General features: G+C 33.6%; 1 protein-coding gene across 9 annotated transcripts in view; it reads left to right on the top strand.

Annotated features, from left to right (window-relative positions):
• The window catches only part of LOC123708219 (AT-rich interactive domain-containing protein 2), a 28,872-nt gene extending 11,127 nt beyond the window's left edge, over nt 1–17,745 (top strand). For 5 of the 9 annotated variants that reach the window (XM_045658812.1, XM_045658820.1, XM_045658845.1 and 2 more), the window contains 21 exons: nt 1,087–1,155; nt 2,155–2,241; nt 2,310–2,334; nt 2,586–2,641; nt 3,753–4,169; nt 4,978–5,067; nt 5,581–5,622; nt 5,833–5,931; nt 7,145–7,207; nt 7,686–7,788; nt 8,620–8,694; nt 9,911–10,008; nt 10,131–10,220; nt 11,755–12,114; nt 12,871–12,978; nt 13,239–13,339; nt 13,610–13,772; nt 14,648–14,794; nt 15,286–15,315; nt 16,362–16,453; nt 16,821–17,745. In XM_045658812.1, the coding sequence (XP_045514768.1) occupies nt 1,087–1,155; nt 2,155–2,241; nt 2,310–2,334; nt 2,586–2,641; nt 3,753–4,169; nt 4,978–5,067; nt 5,581–5,622; nt 5,833–5,931; nt 7,145–7,207; nt 7,686–7,788; nt 8,620–8,694; nt 9,911–10,008; nt 10,131–10,220; nt 11,755–12,114; nt 12,871–12,978; nt 13,239–13,339; nt 13,610–13,772; nt 14,648–14,794; nt 15,286–15,315; nt 16,362–16,453; nt 16,821–16,923 (2,418 nt within the window). In that variant the 3' untranslated portion in view covers nt 16,924–17,745. The remainder of the gene's footprint in view (nt 1–1,086; nt 1,156–2,154; nt 2,242–2,309; nt 2,335–2,585; nt 2,642–3,752; nt 4,170–4,977; nt 5,068–5,580; nt 5,623–5,832; nt 5,932–7,144; nt 7,208–7,685; nt 7,789–8,619; nt 8,695–9,910; nt 10,009–10,130; nt 10,221–11,754; nt 12,115–12,870; nt 12,979–13,238; nt 13,340–13,609; nt 13,773–14,647; nt 14,795–15,285; nt 15,316–16,361; nt 16,454–16,820) is intronic. The other 4 variants (XM_045658829.1, XM_045658871.1, XM_045658881.1 and 1 more) reach the window with 4 other exon arrangements.
• The last annotated feature ends 815 nt before the right edge of the window (nt 17,746–18,560 follow it).

Raw genomic sequence — 18,560 nt, 5'->3', positions numbered from 1 at the left:
GCACGTTAGATGTACGCGTATAACGTACAAGCGTATGACAAAGTCTTTATGAAAACTAGTTCCTTTATTCATTAAAACTAAATCGAATTGCACTCCTTTTACTATAGTCGTCTCTTTCTATCACATTGAGTTAATGCTTTTCGAAAGAGATATGAATGACGGAGATAGTTTTCAAATAACCGAAATTTCAGGTTACGTAATTTCATATCTGTTTTATCAAGACATAGACGCCTAAACTAAAGACAATATGTCAAACCAGCATGCAAATGTCAAATTATAAAAACGGTTTAAATATTCTACGTCAGTCGTAACGTAACGTCGTCACTTATCCGTGATATAAACCAGAAGTTTATTGGGCTAAAAATATGCTGAATTTTTAGTATTTGTAAAATTAAAAAAAAAAAACAAATATATATACGTACATATATGAAGCTTGTTTAGTCATGGATGTGGACCTTCAGTCTCTAATCTTTACGTCAAAGACAATTCACAAATATTATAAAACCATTTGAAAATCCGCGTTGTGGCAATTTAGTAGTGTTTAGAAAATTTGCATGAAATTAACCAAATTAAACGTGCATGGGCTGTAAAGCATGTTTAGGAAGTGTAATACATACCGGGTTCGACCTGAATATCAAAATTTTATAAGTTCTATCTTCTCTCTTGGAGTCAGATTTCATCTGTTTCTAAATAATTTCTAGCCTAAGAAAAATCGATGATTTTTAGGCCTTGGAAGACTTAGAAACGAGACTTGATATGTCAAAACGAAGTGCGAGCTATGTGTCCCGTATGTTAAAACAATACATTTTTGACGTAAGTGACGTAAAATTCTGTCTTGTTTTAAGACTGGTCTCTCGTTTCGTTAGGTATAATAGATTGCTAAAGAACTACATTTCTTTAATTTTCATTAGAAACACTTACCGTAACCCAATATGACATTCGTATATCAATTTTTATTTGTTTTTGACATATAGGACTGACGTATACTGTTGAAAGTTCTTTAAGAAATGTTTGAAATTATAGTTTTTTTGTATAGAATGATTTATGATATTATGTAATAGATAATGTGTATTTATAATTGTTTAGGTCGCGCAAAGACAAAACCAGAGAGCGCCTCCAGCAGGTGCCGTTGTGATTCAAACAAATACGAATACGGTAATATGTTCGTTAATTATTCATTGATAATCCTCACATAAACACCAACAATAACCAGATGCCCACTGAAGTATTTCTGAACCAATTCGACTTAAGGTCCTTCAAGAAAAGAGCGTACAAATTCTTAAAAGGCCGGCAACGCACTCGCGAGCCCTCTGGCATTGAGAGTGTCCATGGGCGGCGGTATCACTTAACATCAGGTGAAGTTCCTGCCCGTTTGCACCCTATTTTATACAAAAAAGCTATAAACATTCTTAAAAGGAGCATTAAGAAGCAGCATCATGAGCATACCTCACATACACCCTCACGAAAATACACTCACTTTCACACCAGCTGAAATACTTAATATTACCTAATATTACTTAAAAAATATTTCATAATTTTTATTTAGCTTTTCTTTTGTAAATGTGTTTTTGTATATGTTACTAGCTCGTTTTGCCAGGTATATTATTTCTAGGAAATATTTTTTTAGTTCAATAAAAATAACCTATCTACTATAATAAAAAATAGGGGTTTATTGTTGAGGGGTGACAATTAAGGTGTATGGGATGTATTAGGAGACGAACGAAAACAACGAGATCATAATTAAAACTGCCTTTTATTAATGTTAAACATTGATTAAATAGGTTTTATAATTAGGTTACACGTGTTACATAAAATATGACCTTAAAAGATACATGGGTTCTTCATACACTACAAAGGGTTGTATCTGTTTTTGTAACATAAAAAAAAAACAAAAAAAAAAACAAATAAATATTGGGATAGACGGGGTATTATCACTTAGGAGTAGATAGTAGCTGATTCTCAGACTTACTGAATATGCATAAAGAATTCGTTAGCATCGTTCGAGCCGTTTAGGAGGAGTATGGGAAAGAACATTGTGATTGTGAATTATATATATATAGAGTAGAGACTCCATCTTTGGCTATATCTTTAGTATACTTATTTTTGTTGTATATAATTTAGGTCAGCTGTGTATAAATAAATATTTTTTTGTAGGGAATGGAAGTGGATCCGGAAACGTTGATAAAATGTACAACAATAACTCCCGGGGGTGTCGCTAGTAACACGCCTTTGCAAGATAAGGTGAGATATAATGGCAAACAACTTGTTCACTTTATTGAAAATTTTTAATAAGTATTTTTTTCTTTTAGGTCAATGTGACAGAAGATATTGGAGGTGAGTGGAAAAAATCTTAGCAATATACGACAACAAATACATTACTTACAACGAATACTTTAATATATAATAATTCGAAATAAAACACTTTTTTACCGGATTAAAGCTATGTATTATTATAAACTTATAATTATTTTACATAAATTTTAAATTTTCCGACGTTTCTTTCAATGTGTAAAAGCTATGTTAACAAAAGACAATACTATATAATAAATCGAATATAAAATTTAATACGAAATATTTTCTTCCAGCTCCGAAAGAAGCACCAGTCCAGATACAAATTGATGAACAAGCTCAATTGACTATAGTGAGTATTCTTTTGTGGCATTCTCCTACACTAAAATCATAAACAGGTATAATTTGTAAGGTTTTAGGGGGTAATTGTCTTTGACCAAGCCTGTCTTAACCATAAGAGATATTTGATTTCTAGAGACCAGCTGTCGAGCTTTATCTTCTTCTCACTCAATGCTTAGGGTCTTAATAATGCTTACATACTTTTATATTATATAAAAAACAAGTACTCCGATACTAACAGAACAGAACTAATCTAAGCATACGAACAACCAGGCTCCAGAAGATAAACCACTCCTTATATGGAAATTGTATTCATTTTTACAACAAATTCTCAAGCGAAATTAGGGTATTATCACTAAATAAATTCAAAGCTCTAGTTAACCGTAAATTAATCAATAAAGCTTTTTTAAAATTGATGACGAATATTTAAATGTTCCTAATCCTTGAGATTGATTTGCTCCAGTTCAAACAATTTGTATGACTCAATACTTGGCGATTAAAAGGAGTGGCGGAGAGTTTCTTGCCAGTTCTTCTTACCCGCTCTACGCCCTTGACTTGCGAACTGGTAGTAAATGTAAATTTAGAATTAATTTAACATCTTTCAAGACTAAAGTTATTTTGAGTACGATTTTATTCCTGTTTTAACTATGTATAATACATTTTAACTATCTTATACATTTCATACTTGGGAGACTTTGGCCGGTGTTCAAATTCGTACCTGAACGCTGAAATTTCGTCTTGATTACCACTATCAAAGATGTTAATTGTCAGAAAAATCGGTTGACAGCTGTTGAAAATTGATTTAAGTTTAGCGTTGTAAAGATCTTTAGTAAAATAATCTATATGAGAAGTAACTCAGAAGAAACATTACTTATGGCTTATAATAAATTAGACTTTAACTTCCATATTAGGTACAGTTCCTTATACGTTAATTACTAAGATAAACTGAATGAATATTTTTTTTAATATTGCTATTTATAAATACCCAATAAACAATATTAAAACTTTTTTCTAGGTCTTCAGAGCCAAAAATTATTGTGCCGTCACAATGATGACATGACACTTGCTCGGCTCTTTTTGAAGATCTTAAAATATTTTATTTTTTAATCGATAATTTGTTTCAGAAGACCGCGCAAAACAAAATGTTAGCCGATCTCCTAGAAAAGAAATCAAACCCACCCGTGCAAGTAGTCCAAATGAACCAGCACGCACCGACCATACAAATAACCGAAACCGGGCAAATCGTTCAAGTCAAACCGGAAGCGAGCCAAGTCATAGTTAACCCGGATCAACCGGCGCCATATTTACAGATTAAAAACGAGCAAGGCCAACTGATACAGATAAAAAATGATTCGGGACAGATTATACAGTTGAAGAGCGATCAGGGCGTGATACAGTTTAAGAATGATCAAGGGCAATTGGTACAGATAAAAAATGATAGTGTTATACAGAGTGCTAAAACTGATGTGGACCCTATCGTTACGGACCATTCGTATACGGAGCCGCCCTCGAAGAGGCCTAAAGTCGAGGACAAAACTGAGGTAATACAATGGTCTTACAGGCTTTAGACGTTTTATCAATTTTATTTTTTGAAGTTGAAAAAAATCATACACAACTGAACAGACGTTTTCCAATCCCAGCTGATGTTAAGTGAGATGCCTATTGTAGGAACTGTCCAGAAGGCCTATTTAACCAATGATCAGCCTGTTATCGTATTTTCGCCTAACACTGGTGGATTCACGATATTTGTCTTTAACGAAACAAGTTGATGTTATTTGAAACAGAAACTTATTGATCGTGATTCGAATGAGCGTTTTTCAAGGCAATTTTTGCCGCGCACCACCGCTATGTGGAACCAGCTGCCCACTGAAGTATTTCCGAACCAATTCCACTTAGGGTCCTTCAAGAAAAGAGCGTACATTGAGAGTGTCTATGGGCGGCGGTATCACCTAACATCAGCCTCCTGCCCGTTTGCCCCCTGTTCTATAAAAAAATAGGAATTGTTCAATTTAGGTTAAATGGCTTGCTTCGTAGAGAAAAGGTGACTTTTTTATTATTTTTACTTTAAAAGCTTTAACGGATTAAAAATATATCAAAGCTATATATGAGTCGTGTGTTCAAATCCCGGCTCTGCAAATATTTATCTTTATATTTGAGCCATTACTTGCTCGTCGAAAACATGGTTTAGATACAAAAAAATAAAATTGATGCCGGTTGCTGCTAGCTATTTTAACACATTCTAGATGTTATTTTATTACTATATCCTAGACGAAACGATATATAATCATTTTAAAAAATCTGTCAAAAAATAATAAATAATTGTATGAAAATGTCAAAACTTTGTTCAAGAATAATTCACCGCAAGAAAGCGTCTCAAAAACAGCAGCAAATTTGTACGCGGCTCTCGCAGCGTCAGCCCTTGAGGATGAAGAGGATTTGGTAAAATAGTTTTAGTTATTTTCATTTACCCTAAGTTGCTATTTTATCGTGATTATACCAATATTCATAAACGGAACAATTTTCTTCCCATTTTAAGTATATTCAAACTGCTCGCCCACTCGTGTAATGTATTTTTATATATTTATATCACATGTGCTTAGTGTAAATAAATAAATATATGATGAAAATATTTAGTGACCAATCATCATACTGAACAAATTTGTTATTGGCTATGATACATTTAGTCTATATAATGTTAGTTTATTAGTAAATATTTTTCTTAATTATTTACGAAATTTTAAGCCAGTGTCTAGGTAGCGAAGTATCCGTCCTGGCTGTGACCTTGATCATAAATCTCTTAGTATTCTATATTCTATTGTCTATATTTATTATATAGATATATCTAGCTATATAAAAATAGGAAGTTGTATACTTTATATAAAGTTTTTGTATTAACTACTAGGAAAATTGTAGTTTCAATGTCAAAAATTGTTTTCATGTCTGGAATTGAAGCGTCCCCGTGGGATCCTTGTATCTGGTCCAATGGCCTCAAAGGTTTCTATTTTATTACTATTTTCTAGGTTTTATGTACTTTCGAGGCTCACTATAAATTTTTCTATATCATGGCCTAATAGAGTCCAAACTTACGTAACGTATTTACATACATAACGTACATTGACATTCGTAAGTGACACTTAGACTCGACTTTTTACCCGAGGGTTAGAACTAGACAGCCCCAAACCCATTTAATGTGTTTGAATACAGTTACCACAGAAACCAGAGAATTCAGATGCAATCCAACAGCCAGTGTTAGTCGGCGGTGCAGGGGAAAGTCCGGTTATCATCCAGGAGCCGATTTTACAGGTAATTGTGGTCGTCATTTTATGCATTACCCATCGCTTGTCCAGTCCCTGTCTGGAATGGTCCACAGGAGACATTCCTATTTCCTGTATTCTATATCTACTCTATGATATTGCGAGTTACCTGATCGTGAGGAAGTTGCATGGATCTAGTGAGCGCTGAGCCTTCTTAAGTTCTCATGTCATTTTCGCACGTGTATATCCTTTCTAAAACATATTATTTTGATTATCTGATTGTCCTCATTTTAAACATGTGTGATGTTACTTACCTCTCTCGTTTAGTGTCTGCTCTATATCGCAGCCGTTTACGTGAAAGGTCCATAAATTACCAGTGTTCTCAGGATTTTGTTCTAGAACATTTTTGGCAGCTACATATATATAAAGCAAATACAGAAAATTGTCGAGACATGTTTTATTCTATTGCAAGTATAGTTTGATCAAATGCTACCAGTCACGCTTATTTAATTTATTCTTAACGTGTTTGTGACAGTTGTGACAATTATATATATATATATATATATATATATATGTATTTTATTTAGGCGTGTATAAATAAACGTAATAATTGTAATTTATATAATTAATAAAATTATACGATATAACTAATATGCTTTACTTTTGATATATTTAGTTTTGTTTCAAAGTTTTAAATCAATTAATTAATTTAAACATTTGGTGATTTCGTCTACCCCATAAATCCCATGCAGATATTGCGACCGATATCGGCCGTCATAGTCAAATAGTTACCTTATGTTTTGTCTACAATTGCAGAGATGGTCTGAAAGTGAGGAAACAATTACTTGTTGTTGAGATATTGGCTAAGTACCTACCTACTTAGCCAACGTACACGTACCTTACAAAAATTAATGAAATGATTGCATACTTTTATGCATAAAATTGAATCATTACACATATTCGTATGGATGGATGCAAAGGAGTGAAAACTCGCGGCGAAAGCGTACAATGAGCGTAATTTAATGAGTCTTGCTTTTTCGTCGACGTTTTCACGTCAGAAATCACTACATAAAACAAATAATAATTAATTTTAAATGATAATTAATTATATAAATCAACGTGTACGTTTCGCGGTTACATGTATTCACTTCGTTTCTACTCCGAATTTGTGTCTTGTCTGTAACGACTAATAATGTTATTAGACTCCCTTTATAATGAAAATATATTTTACATGTTACTTATTAATATAAAACTGTTTATAGGTGCAACAGCCAACGCTACAAGTGCAACAGCCATCAATGCAAGTTCAGCAATCATCAATGCAGGTAGGATCAATTAATTCAATAATTTAAGAAAGAAAATACAGTAATTACAATAATTTAATAAATATTGTTGTAGTGTACGAATTTTATATAACGTCTTTCGTTTAAATCACATATATATTTTGTAAGAATTAAAAGATTTATAATTAGAATTAAATGTAATAGAAATATTTTTTGTACTTTTCTATATATATCAAATTTTATCATCATAGCACTTGGGGTTGGATGGGATCGCTTATAAGCGATAAGGCCGTCTAATTTAGGTTTATTACACAACTACGACTCTATAAAGCGCGAATCCGGCCCCACATGGGGTACTGATCTTACCTCTGTGCGGGAGCTCCCCAGTACCACTTGACCAACATAGAGCGAATCGTCGAAGACCAGTCACTTTTCAAGCGACTTCCTCCCTTGACGTTGCGTAGACATGTGGAATCTATCTGCATCATTTCCCCTACAGTCATATTTTCAATATTTTAAGGTCCAACAACCGGCGCATCAAATGCAACAACCAATGCTGCAAGTGCAACCCATGGATGTTCAAAATATTATCTCATCTCAATCCGGACAAATTATATTACAAGGTAATTAAATTAGTCATTTATTTATTGATACATGTTTTTTTTTTAAATAAACCATAATTAGAAATCTTAAGTGTAAACTGTCTATTATGAAAAATATAAATGAACCAAGTATAAATTCTTGGGTGATTTTTGCTTTTACCCAATATAAAAAGTGCGTGCGTACAAAGTACAAATGTCAGAAGTGAAACTTCTTTGTAAATTAACTATTACTAAGGTAAAAGCCATGTATTTGTATATTTATATACACACTGTATACCTGCTAATGATAATATACGTGAATATAAAAAACTGCATTAGAAAAAATAACGTCTTGTGCAGGACAAGATGTATGACAGATTTGCCATCGAAAGTTCTCGTATGTAACTACTTAACGAATACATCAACCAATAGCGTGTATTTTTTCTTGATCTCCCTTACTCTTTGTCTCGATCTTTCTCACTTGCTTGCACCCTACTCTAGCTCCATGGCTATTTGCTTGATACTACGTTCGCCCTTTCTCACTCCCTCTCAATCGCTCTCTCCCTTTTCTTCGACAAAAACGCTGCACGTCTTCGTGACGTTTAATCCGTAAAAAAATAAGGCGCCTAAAGAAATTTCACTTCATAAATGAAAACCGATTGAAGAAAAAATGTATACCAAAATTTAAATATAGGTATTCTTCGTAAGTTATGAGCTTTTTCTCCTACTCTTATCAACAATATTTAAAGTTTGTACTCACAATTTGATTCAATATTTTGACATATTGCAAGACGGCTATATGTTTTAGGTTGTGTTGTTATGCCATAGTTACTGCCGTACACTTAGGAATTTAGTAAAAATTACACATTTCAGAGAAAACCGTTACATCCCAGCCGCAATTTGTCCAACAACCGATGCAATTGATTGCGACACCAAACACATCACAAGGTAAGAGCATTTTAAAAATATATTTCTATTGATGTGTAATCTGTATATCATATAAAAGCAACTTGAAGGTCTTGATTAGAAAATGGTCTATTTACGTAAATTGTCAAAGATATGTTAATCGAGGTATTGTTTTATATTCAATAAATTTATTAAATTATTTTATGAATTTAAACAGAATTTTAAGGTTTGCGATGTATTAAAAAATAAATTTACAAAATGGTTGTCTGTAAAATCAGTTTAAGGACGATTGTTCATCGATATATTCGACGTTTTCACGTCAAAGATCACTACATAAAACACATAATAATGAATTATATTAATCAGTAAACCTATATAGACTGTATTCGAATAAGAATTTCAAAAAAAGTTTTCATACATCGGCTACCTATGGAGCGTCGTTGCATGGGTTTGTGCCGTTATACGCGCATTATAATAATAATAAACCATATAAGTTTTAAATTTGTTCTATGTCCTGGTGGACAGAAAAACTGTTTTGTTTATATTTCCACCAAACTATTGTAAACTTTTTCTTTTAAAGATCATTTTTTCCGACGTTTCGCGTGCTTTACAGCGTGCGTGGTCACGGTGACTGAAGACAAAAGGTGTTGAATGTCAAAAGTATCACAGCTGTAGAGAAAGTTGTGTTATCTGTATTTATTGCACCGAAGTTGGTATCGACTAAAAGATGACGGGTTTTTGTAGAAATTACTCACGGTGTCCTCTATTTTCGCGGATTGTTTGTTTTGGGGTTTTGATTTGGATATTATTGGATCCCATGTATTTAATAATTTTAGGCCGTCATCTCTATTGACATTGGGGTGTTTTTTCTGTTTTTTTTATTTTAAGTTTTTGCCGGAAAAGTATTTTAGATGCAAAATGCAAATTTTTGTATAAACATGTTAGATACTGGCAAAAAAACGTTTTTATACACGCATTTGCACACTGCCTGCCCCGAAAATAGGGGTATGTGGGACTCACCAGATCTTCTTCTATTCAGAAACTGGGTGAGAAAACCTACTTAAACCAGCTCCAGTAATTGCTTCAAGGCCTTCCGGGTGAATTTTACCGGGTTAAAGAAAACAGTTGCGTAGTTTTTATTTCCATGAATTTTTTTTTTTTTCGAAAAAATAGAGGACATCCTTTCCATGAGATTGTTTCGAAATACATTAGGTTCTGAAACTTAAACATATTTTGACAATTTTTCTTTCTTTTTCAGGGAGTATCGGTTACCTATCACAAAATATTCCAGGTAATATGATGCAGAAGACCATCATAATAGTACAAGGAGCTACTGGAGGACCGCTAACATTGACGGTTAGTTTGATAATAATAATAATAGCAATATAATATCGATTTTTTGATGAAAAACCCTTTTTTTATTGTTTAACTTTAGGATCAGTTTTATTTAATGTATTGTGATAATTTTTTAATGAAAGGTGAACAACCCGAGCGGTTTGGACGAGGCGACACTAAACAGCCTTATTGCGCAGGCCACAGAGGCTATAACCCAACAACAGATTATACAGGTTCAATAGCAATAGATGCTTAGCACTTTTCATTTGCTATCCTCTTTCTGTTCGTTGGTCCACATATCTTTTGTCACTGTCTACTAACAAGTAACAACACGCTTAGCACGCGATCATTACATTTCTTTGATTTTTGTTATTCATTATTTTGCTAACAATTTGGGAGAACTATCGCTCTTTATTCATGTATTGCTAGATGTATCGACGAAAGGACGAAAAATGTTTGGCATTTTTTTTACGATTTTGTCATTGGCGTAGTTTTACGCGTTTTTTTGGCGTTTGGTTTTTTATTTCATATAAAATTATTTTCTCGTAGATTGAAAGCCAAATATCAGTCAATATTGAGATGTACAGATGTATCGTTTAATAGTCTTAGCAGATATATGTCCTTCTAAGACAAATGCTGCTGGCAATTATCTGCAAACTTTAGTTAAAAATCCGTCTCAGACGAGATATTGCGCGCGGAAATTAGTCTAAAGTTAAATTTAACCCGAGATTGTCGCCAGCGGATTTGTAAGGCCCTCTTGGACTACCTTAGAGACTAAGTACAGTAAAGCCCTCTTGTACTTCAAACCCATCTCGTAAAGTAGATATGGGACAAGTTCTACGGTACTGTACAATAAATATAATATGTAAGCATAGTAACCAATAAGATATATTTAGCAATATTTTTTTATTATTTCGTAATCATTCATTCCTATATATCATTCTCATGTACGCACAACGTACATAATGAGCGTCTAAGTGCGGAAACTGAGAACACCAACCATATCCATGACACAACAATGTATTATATATTTAACATCCAATCACAATTCGTAATTTTATGGCTAGAACAGATAAAATAGCACTTTGTATGCATTTTTACAAAACATCTTTCTTTAAAGTCGAATAGATCAATTGAGGGTATTTTTTTGTAGTTCTACATTTGACATTAAATTATACAGAACAAGGGTGTGATACAATCAACACAGAGAGTGATTGTGAGCCAATCAGCGCTAGTCAGCACCTCACAACCGATCGCCGTCGTCAAATCGGCCATTGCGCAGGTTTCATGCACATTGTATCGTAGTTTGTGCATGGATATTGTATATAGTCTATTCAATGGTTACCATAGCAACGTGTTAAAATTAACTGCTAATCGACAGCCAAATTACTTTTTTGCACAACTGTAGCAAATTCTCACTGCAAGACAAGGAAGGAAACTAAGGAGTTATGAAAAAACTTCGCCTCGCCTTTTTCTTTATTTTTTAAAAATAAAATCATGTTGCTTAAGTAACCTAAACGAACCTAATTAGCTAAATGAATCAGGAAAATCACAATACACTCACAAAAATATTTTAAGAAGAGTTTGTTAAAGCTAAACGGTGAAGGATATTTCATTAGATTCGACTTCATATTATCTTTTTCTATACGCTTTGGATTTATTTTTGGGATTTTATCTATGGCATTTGCTGATTTTCGATGTGTATATGTCGCTTTAGGCTTAACATCTCTTATTTATGAAATTGTGAAAATAACTCATTTTTTTCAGAATTCCCCCCAGATAACGCAAAGTCAGCAACCAATTATAACAACGCAACCGCAACCCCACAAGGCACAGATCGTCAACCAACAAACCCAACAAATAGTTGTTACCCAAAAGCAACCACCTGCTCTAATAAGCACGACCACTGGCAACCCCATTGGCAATCAACAGATTATTCAAGGCAACCAACAGCTGTTACAAGGCAACCAGCAAATTATTGCAGTGTCAAATAATCAACAGATTATAGTGAATACGCCCATGAAGCAAAACGTTCACAGAGTTGTGCAACCACAGAGGATTCAAACATCTGTGAGTAATGCAGCTTCAGTGCAGATTGAAAGTAAATCTGTTGTGCAAAGTCCTGCGGTGAGTATTTTATGATTACAGTAATCCTGCGTAATATAAGGCGGTACCCCTAAAACGCGGATATTTCTCAAGTTATATTCTGTAGTGTGAAAGTTAAAATGTTTTGTCAAGACTACGTCTAAGTCTTACGTACATTTGCATCTTCAATGTTGTTGTAAAATTAAACTAAAGACTTTATTAAATTCGTGTTACTAGTTTTACAAGAAGACTCCTACAACGCGATTTCGTATATTATTAGGAGTTAAATAAACATTCAGTAGAATTTATTTTATATGACGAGGATATATCGAAAACGGATTCGAAGTAGCTGAGAATCCTTGTACAGTATTGTCGATGTCACAAGGCAATATGTTTCCTTTTAATAATATAGCGTAGTATTTTATTGGAATACTAGCCAACCCGACCGACGTTTTCCTCCTGTCTTATCTATGAATATTGATTTCGATTTGGTATAATTAACAAAAATGCTTTATGATATACAATAGTTTTGTTGGTATTCCGACATGGGCACATTTGACATATAACGGCGGCGGCCATGTAAAAAAACATGGATTTTCAGGATTAATGCCACAAGCAATTAGCGACTGTAATTATTTTGTATGTATTTAATCAATATAATAACTCCGATCAAAGCATTTGTTTTAAACGATATTCAGTTTTCTTACATCCTCTTTGACGATATTTGCAGCACGCATTCTGTCAGTGTTATGTCAAACGCCATAAGGTTACATGAAACAACAATTATATTTTCTTTAGAAAACCCAACAACCAGTAATGCGGCAAGTGATAACCAGGCAACCAGTCATGGTTGGAAACACCAAAATTGGGGAGAAGGAAACAGTTGTTTCACAACCAGTCACAGAGGTAATCTTTAGAAGATTTATATTTTTTTCTTAAGCTAATTCTAAGTTTAGGGCATCTAATTTATATCGTCAGTACAATACAACTGTTCCTCGTCAGAATTACATATATAAGTTGAAAGAAGTTTAAAAAAATTGATATGTACAATCTTTGTTTATGTACATATAACCTTTTAATATGCTTGTTGATCTGTGCAATAATGAAACGCGATCCTTTTCTATAAACTAAAGACAAGTTATTATATTTTCTATGACTAACTTTAGCAAAAGCCACCAAAGTCTGACCCTACTCCACCACCTCAGCCTACAACATCTCAGAATCAAGAGGACACGCCATGGATTTGCCATTGGAAAGGATGTGGGAAGTATGTACAAATCATTATAAATATTAAAAGAAAATAATTATTATTTAACGAGGTAGATTTTCTCATAGTCATTTGTTAATTTGACATTAATGATGGATAATTAGTGGACAGGTCAGTGCGTGGTGGGGAGCAGATCTGTCACGATGATATTTATTATTAGTTAAACATCACTTAACTAACATAAATCCGGCTAGAAGGACCAATGTTAAATAATATTTTGAAATCATTAATTTTTTAAATCGTATCAGTTAATATAATGCTTTATTACAGAACGTTTACGAATGCTTCAAGCGTGTTCACGCACGCGGCGCGTACGCATTGCCCGGGGGGTGCGGGGGGTGAGGCACCCTGTATGTGGGTCGATTGTGATCGGGTGCCGCGAAAGACATTTGCCTTGTTAAACCATCTCAATGACAAGCATTGTACCCAACAGGTATATTTGTTTAACGTAATTGTTTTTAGAATATTGTTTGTGAGGTGAGTGAGTCATTTCTGCAAAAACCCGTCATCATTTAGTCGATATCAACTCCGGGGAAATAAATACAGATAACACAACTTTCTCTACAGCTGTGATACTTTTTGACATCCAACACCTTTTGTCTTTAGTCACCGTGACCACGCACGCTGTAAAGCTCGCGAAACGTCGGAAAAAAAATGAAAAATAATTATAAGTTTGTAATACATAGCTTCAATCCGGTTAAAAATTGGTATATCATGTAATATTAAAACAATTAGAACGTCCTAGAAAGAAATTAGAGCCAGTCATGGCCATGTCTAATACCTTTTTAGAATCGCTATTAAATGCGCCAAAACTTGTAATGTAGGGTCACTTTTCGGTGGATTATTTTTCTTGTCTATATATTTATTCATTTTCACTAAACAAGAAGTTATGATTTGAGAAATTTTCATTTCGTAAAACTTAATATTATCTTCAATACACGCAATAAACAACCAAACTTAGCATGTCTAACGCAAGGTATCATCAGTACCATTACAAATACCAATAGTATAAAAAAGATACAGGGATGTAGATTTCCTCGAATCTTTATAAGAATTAGTAAATAACGTCAAATTTCTTATGAAAACGCAAAATAAATTATAACTCAGCAGCGGTCGAGTTTAAGGACCTCATGTAGGACAATTTTTTGCAGCTGATGACCCCATCTAACCCCTAGTTGCGTTTGATCCACGACTTTTTGGCCACCCTGTATTTCAGTCCTGGTTTTCAGAAACAAAAATCACTGGGTTACTTTTTTAACATAACGTTTAGATATCGTTGTTTAAGATGTTTGTAATTAAAAATTTCAGGCTCTCAAAGCAATATACAATTCGCGACGTCATGCTGCGGCTGAGCCAGAAGCGAACAAGCCGGTCTCCGTCGCCTATCCACCTAACGCGGCTCTCGCGGCTCTAAATAAGCACGCGACTGACTTGTTTAACCCGAGGGAACTTATGGTCAGTATATAGTTTTTAAGATATCATTTTTTTTTCATGGAACAGTGGGCAAAATTGCAGGAGGCTCACCTGCTGCTAAGTGATACCATCGCCCATGGACAACCAATGCCAGTAAATAAAAAAAATCATTCCTGTGAAGTAAAAACGAAGAGATTCGTGAATATCTCTAAACGGCTGAACCGATTTTGATGGAGCTTGGGCTGTTATCTAAGTTGCAATGTATTTATATTATATGCTTCGTTATAACAAAATATGTCATGTAATTTTAATATATAATGCTTAGGTTTTTTAATATAAAATCCCGTTTTCCCAATGGGGCATGGGGCAGACGCATTTCTGTGTCTATTTTATTGGTCGTTTATCAATATAACAGGAAATACAATTTCCAGAATTTCAGAATGTTCATAAAAGATTTCTTATTTACCTTAATTAAAATACATTACTTATTAAAAAATATAATAATAATAAAATATTGGTTTGTGTGCGTACAGCACAAGAACGATCGCGCAATGGACCAAGGGGTGAGGTTTATTTTGTATGTGTGATGGCTTAAAAAAATTTTTTAACATAATACGTTTATTATAATGGTGGATTTAAATGTACGTACGGAGAAGAAATGCGTTTTTTGTGTTTATGCAATATCTGAATGAATTTTGTCTTGATTTGTATCGGTTTTGATTTTGCTTTGTGTTTGTTTTTTGTGTATATTAAACCCTTGTGAGATATCTAGTTTCCGAAATGTCTGAGCAAAAGCAGTTGAAAATTTGCAGAATTAATAAAAAATGCTTTGCATGCCATCAACTGTGAACATACATTAAAAAAATTAGTCATAAAATAATTAATTTTATTTTGACTGTACTTGTGCCCCGTGAAACATCCTCTGTTAAAAACAGAAGTACAGATATGTGACTCGACAGAGCTTCTACGCATTAACTTTATTCATTTGATATATATTTATTATCCATAAAATTTTGCCAGAACATTTTGTTGTTTGTTTCATGATGTTTTGTTAATCGAAGTAGGTGATCAGCCTTCCGTGCCTGACGCACGCCGTCGAATTTTTGGGCCTAAGGCAAGCCGGTTTCCTTACGATGTTTTCCTTCACCGTTCAAGCGACTGTTAAATGCGCACACATATAGAAAATTCATTGGTGCACAGCCGAGGATCGAACCTACGACCTCCGGGATGAGAGTCGCACGCTGAAGCCACTAGGCCAACACTGCTGATAAAAAAATATATATACTCCAGATTTAAATACTACAATCAATTATACATCACGTGACACGCGCTGTGTTATTTCAAACAATTAATAAAATAAAGAAATTATAATAAAATATGTGTTTATTCGTTATAATGCATTACAATGTGTAAGATTTGGGAACCCTTTTAAGTAAAAAATACTTGTGTCAGGGTTTCCAGCTCTTTTATAAGAAACTTAATTATACATTCCTTAAAATATTTAATTTAACTGTGAGAAATAATCTTAGATTTACTCAATAAACAAGTTATTTTGGTTATCTCAAGTCTAGTGTAGCTATATCAATGAACATTAATTTGTTGTGTATAGGATGAAAATGAGGGGCCGGTGACGAAAAGCATCCGTCTAACAGCTGCACTTATATTGAGGAATATCGTCATTTACTCAAATACAGGAAGACGGTAAGACTTATATTATAATCTAATGCAATTAATAATTTTCTCGCCAAAAATATTGAGTATATTTGATAATAAATATTATTTATGGTCATAAATGTTTTCTAGGTTAGAAAAAATTGGTTATGAAAATCATTTATACAATTTAAATTGTGATAAGCTTTAGGTTTAGGCTTTAGGCTAAACCGCGACCATAGACACGCTGCTGGATTCCTCGCGTGTGCGTTGCCGGCTATTTTAGATTTTAAAATGTCAGCTTAGAATTTAAATAAAATCTTATGAAGCGATGGTTAAGCGTCCTTTGACTAACGAGTTTCTACGAAATTATGAAAACTTTTATCAATTGTTATTTAAAAAATATAATTTTTTTCAGAATGCTCAGACAGTACGAAGCCCATCTTGCATCAATAGCTTTAAGCAGTGTTGAAGCATCGCGAACAATTGCCCAGGTCTTATACGATATGAACAATATATGAGAATAGCTTTGTGGGCGAAAGCCCTAAATCTTTTTGTATGTTAAAAAGCCTTAAATATAGTAGGAGAAATTCCTTTTTAATTTAAGTATTGCATTTAAATATAAATAGTTTTTGATACCGGATATAGATACTAAAAAATAATTCTACGTACGTATACGTACTCGTACTTACACGTCAAATTTTGAAGTGGATTACTGATGTATTGAAAGTCGATTAAGGCAAATGTCGTATTACTTCAATTACATGTTATAAGATAGAGCGGCTGCGGGTCTGAGTATGTTTGTGACGGTAAATGTTTAATCAAAAGTGTGTAAAGAAAATAAAACAGACCTGAAAATTACATTGAATAAATATCTCAAATGTGTTTCAGAGTTTATCAAAATTATTATGGATTTTGATAACTAAAATAACACAATAATTCTCAAAAAAAATCTTTGGTGGTTGTTTTTCAGTTTTATAAGTTTGCTCCATTTAAATATCAATTAAGAACTTACCTGTAAGTATTACTTGTGTAAATAAACTGAATAGGGGAAATCAATCTAATTTTTTTCCATTAATATACCTGTCGAAAAAACTTACGCCTGTATCTAAATCAAACGAAGTCTTAACTAAGGTACTCTATCATCTCTTTCTGTCATTTGTGTTTATCCTGCGATAGATAGAGACATAAGTACGTTGGTGAAAGTGCAAAGATAAACTTTTTATGAATAAGGTGATGAGAATTTGCCAGAACTATTGAAATTATGTAGATACAGTGTATAATTGTGTATTTATCTGATGTTTGTCCTTAGCTTAAGTCTTAACGGAGTGGAATATACTATATTATATGAAACAGTGTTTTATTTTTATTTTGATATTCCCCCGGTATTATCGCGTACCTAGTACGAGTACAAGTATACGTACAAGTTTGTATACGTATGCATGCAACTGGTGGATATAGGTATATAAACTAAGATAATGATAGCGACGACGGTGTTTGGCGTATTTGCTACAATGAAGAACTTTATAACATCGTCCAATTCATAGTGCAATAAGCTTTAGTTGCTGGGACATGTTCACCAAATGGCGAACGACAGGTCCTTACTGAACTCACAACGTGATGGCTAGAGAAAACTCGGTAGACCGAGGCCGCGTTGGTGGGTGGTTGTATTGTCAAAGACTTTGAAACAATAGGGGTCCGAAGTTGGACCCAAGAAATACGTTGCGATGGCGAAATATACTTGAGGCCGCTAAGGCCCATAAATGGCTGTTTAGAGATCGATGATGATGATGATGATACTAAGTTAAGAAATGTTGTTCAATTATTTCAATAAATCTACGAAAGAGAATGGATACTAGAAAACTACTTTGTAGATGGTTAGTGTATATCAGATATTCTTGTGAGTTGTTAAATGTAATTTTTACTACCTTCTAAAATACGATAACAATAAATAAAAACCGGCCAAGTGCATTCAAGCCATACCAAAACAAAAAACAAATGAGGGTTGTGTTTAGAAATCCGTCGCCCGAATTTGATGATACTGATTATGTAGGTGTCTCGGGGGACCTTTATTAGAACACCTGCAAGTGATTTGCCGCCGGAGTATTAAGTATTAAAAAATGATTTTCAATTTTGTGAAATGCACTGACATTCGTAA

This window comes from Pieris brassicae, chromosome 1 (genome assembly GCF_905147105.1).
Source record: "Pieris brassicae chromosome 1, ilPieBrab1.1, whole genome shotgun sequence".
Lineage (NCBI taxonomy): Eukaryota > Metazoa > Arthropoda > Insecta > Lepidoptera > Pieridae > Pieris > Pieris brassicae.
This window is presented reverse-complemented; position numbering and strand designations above follow the sequence as displayed.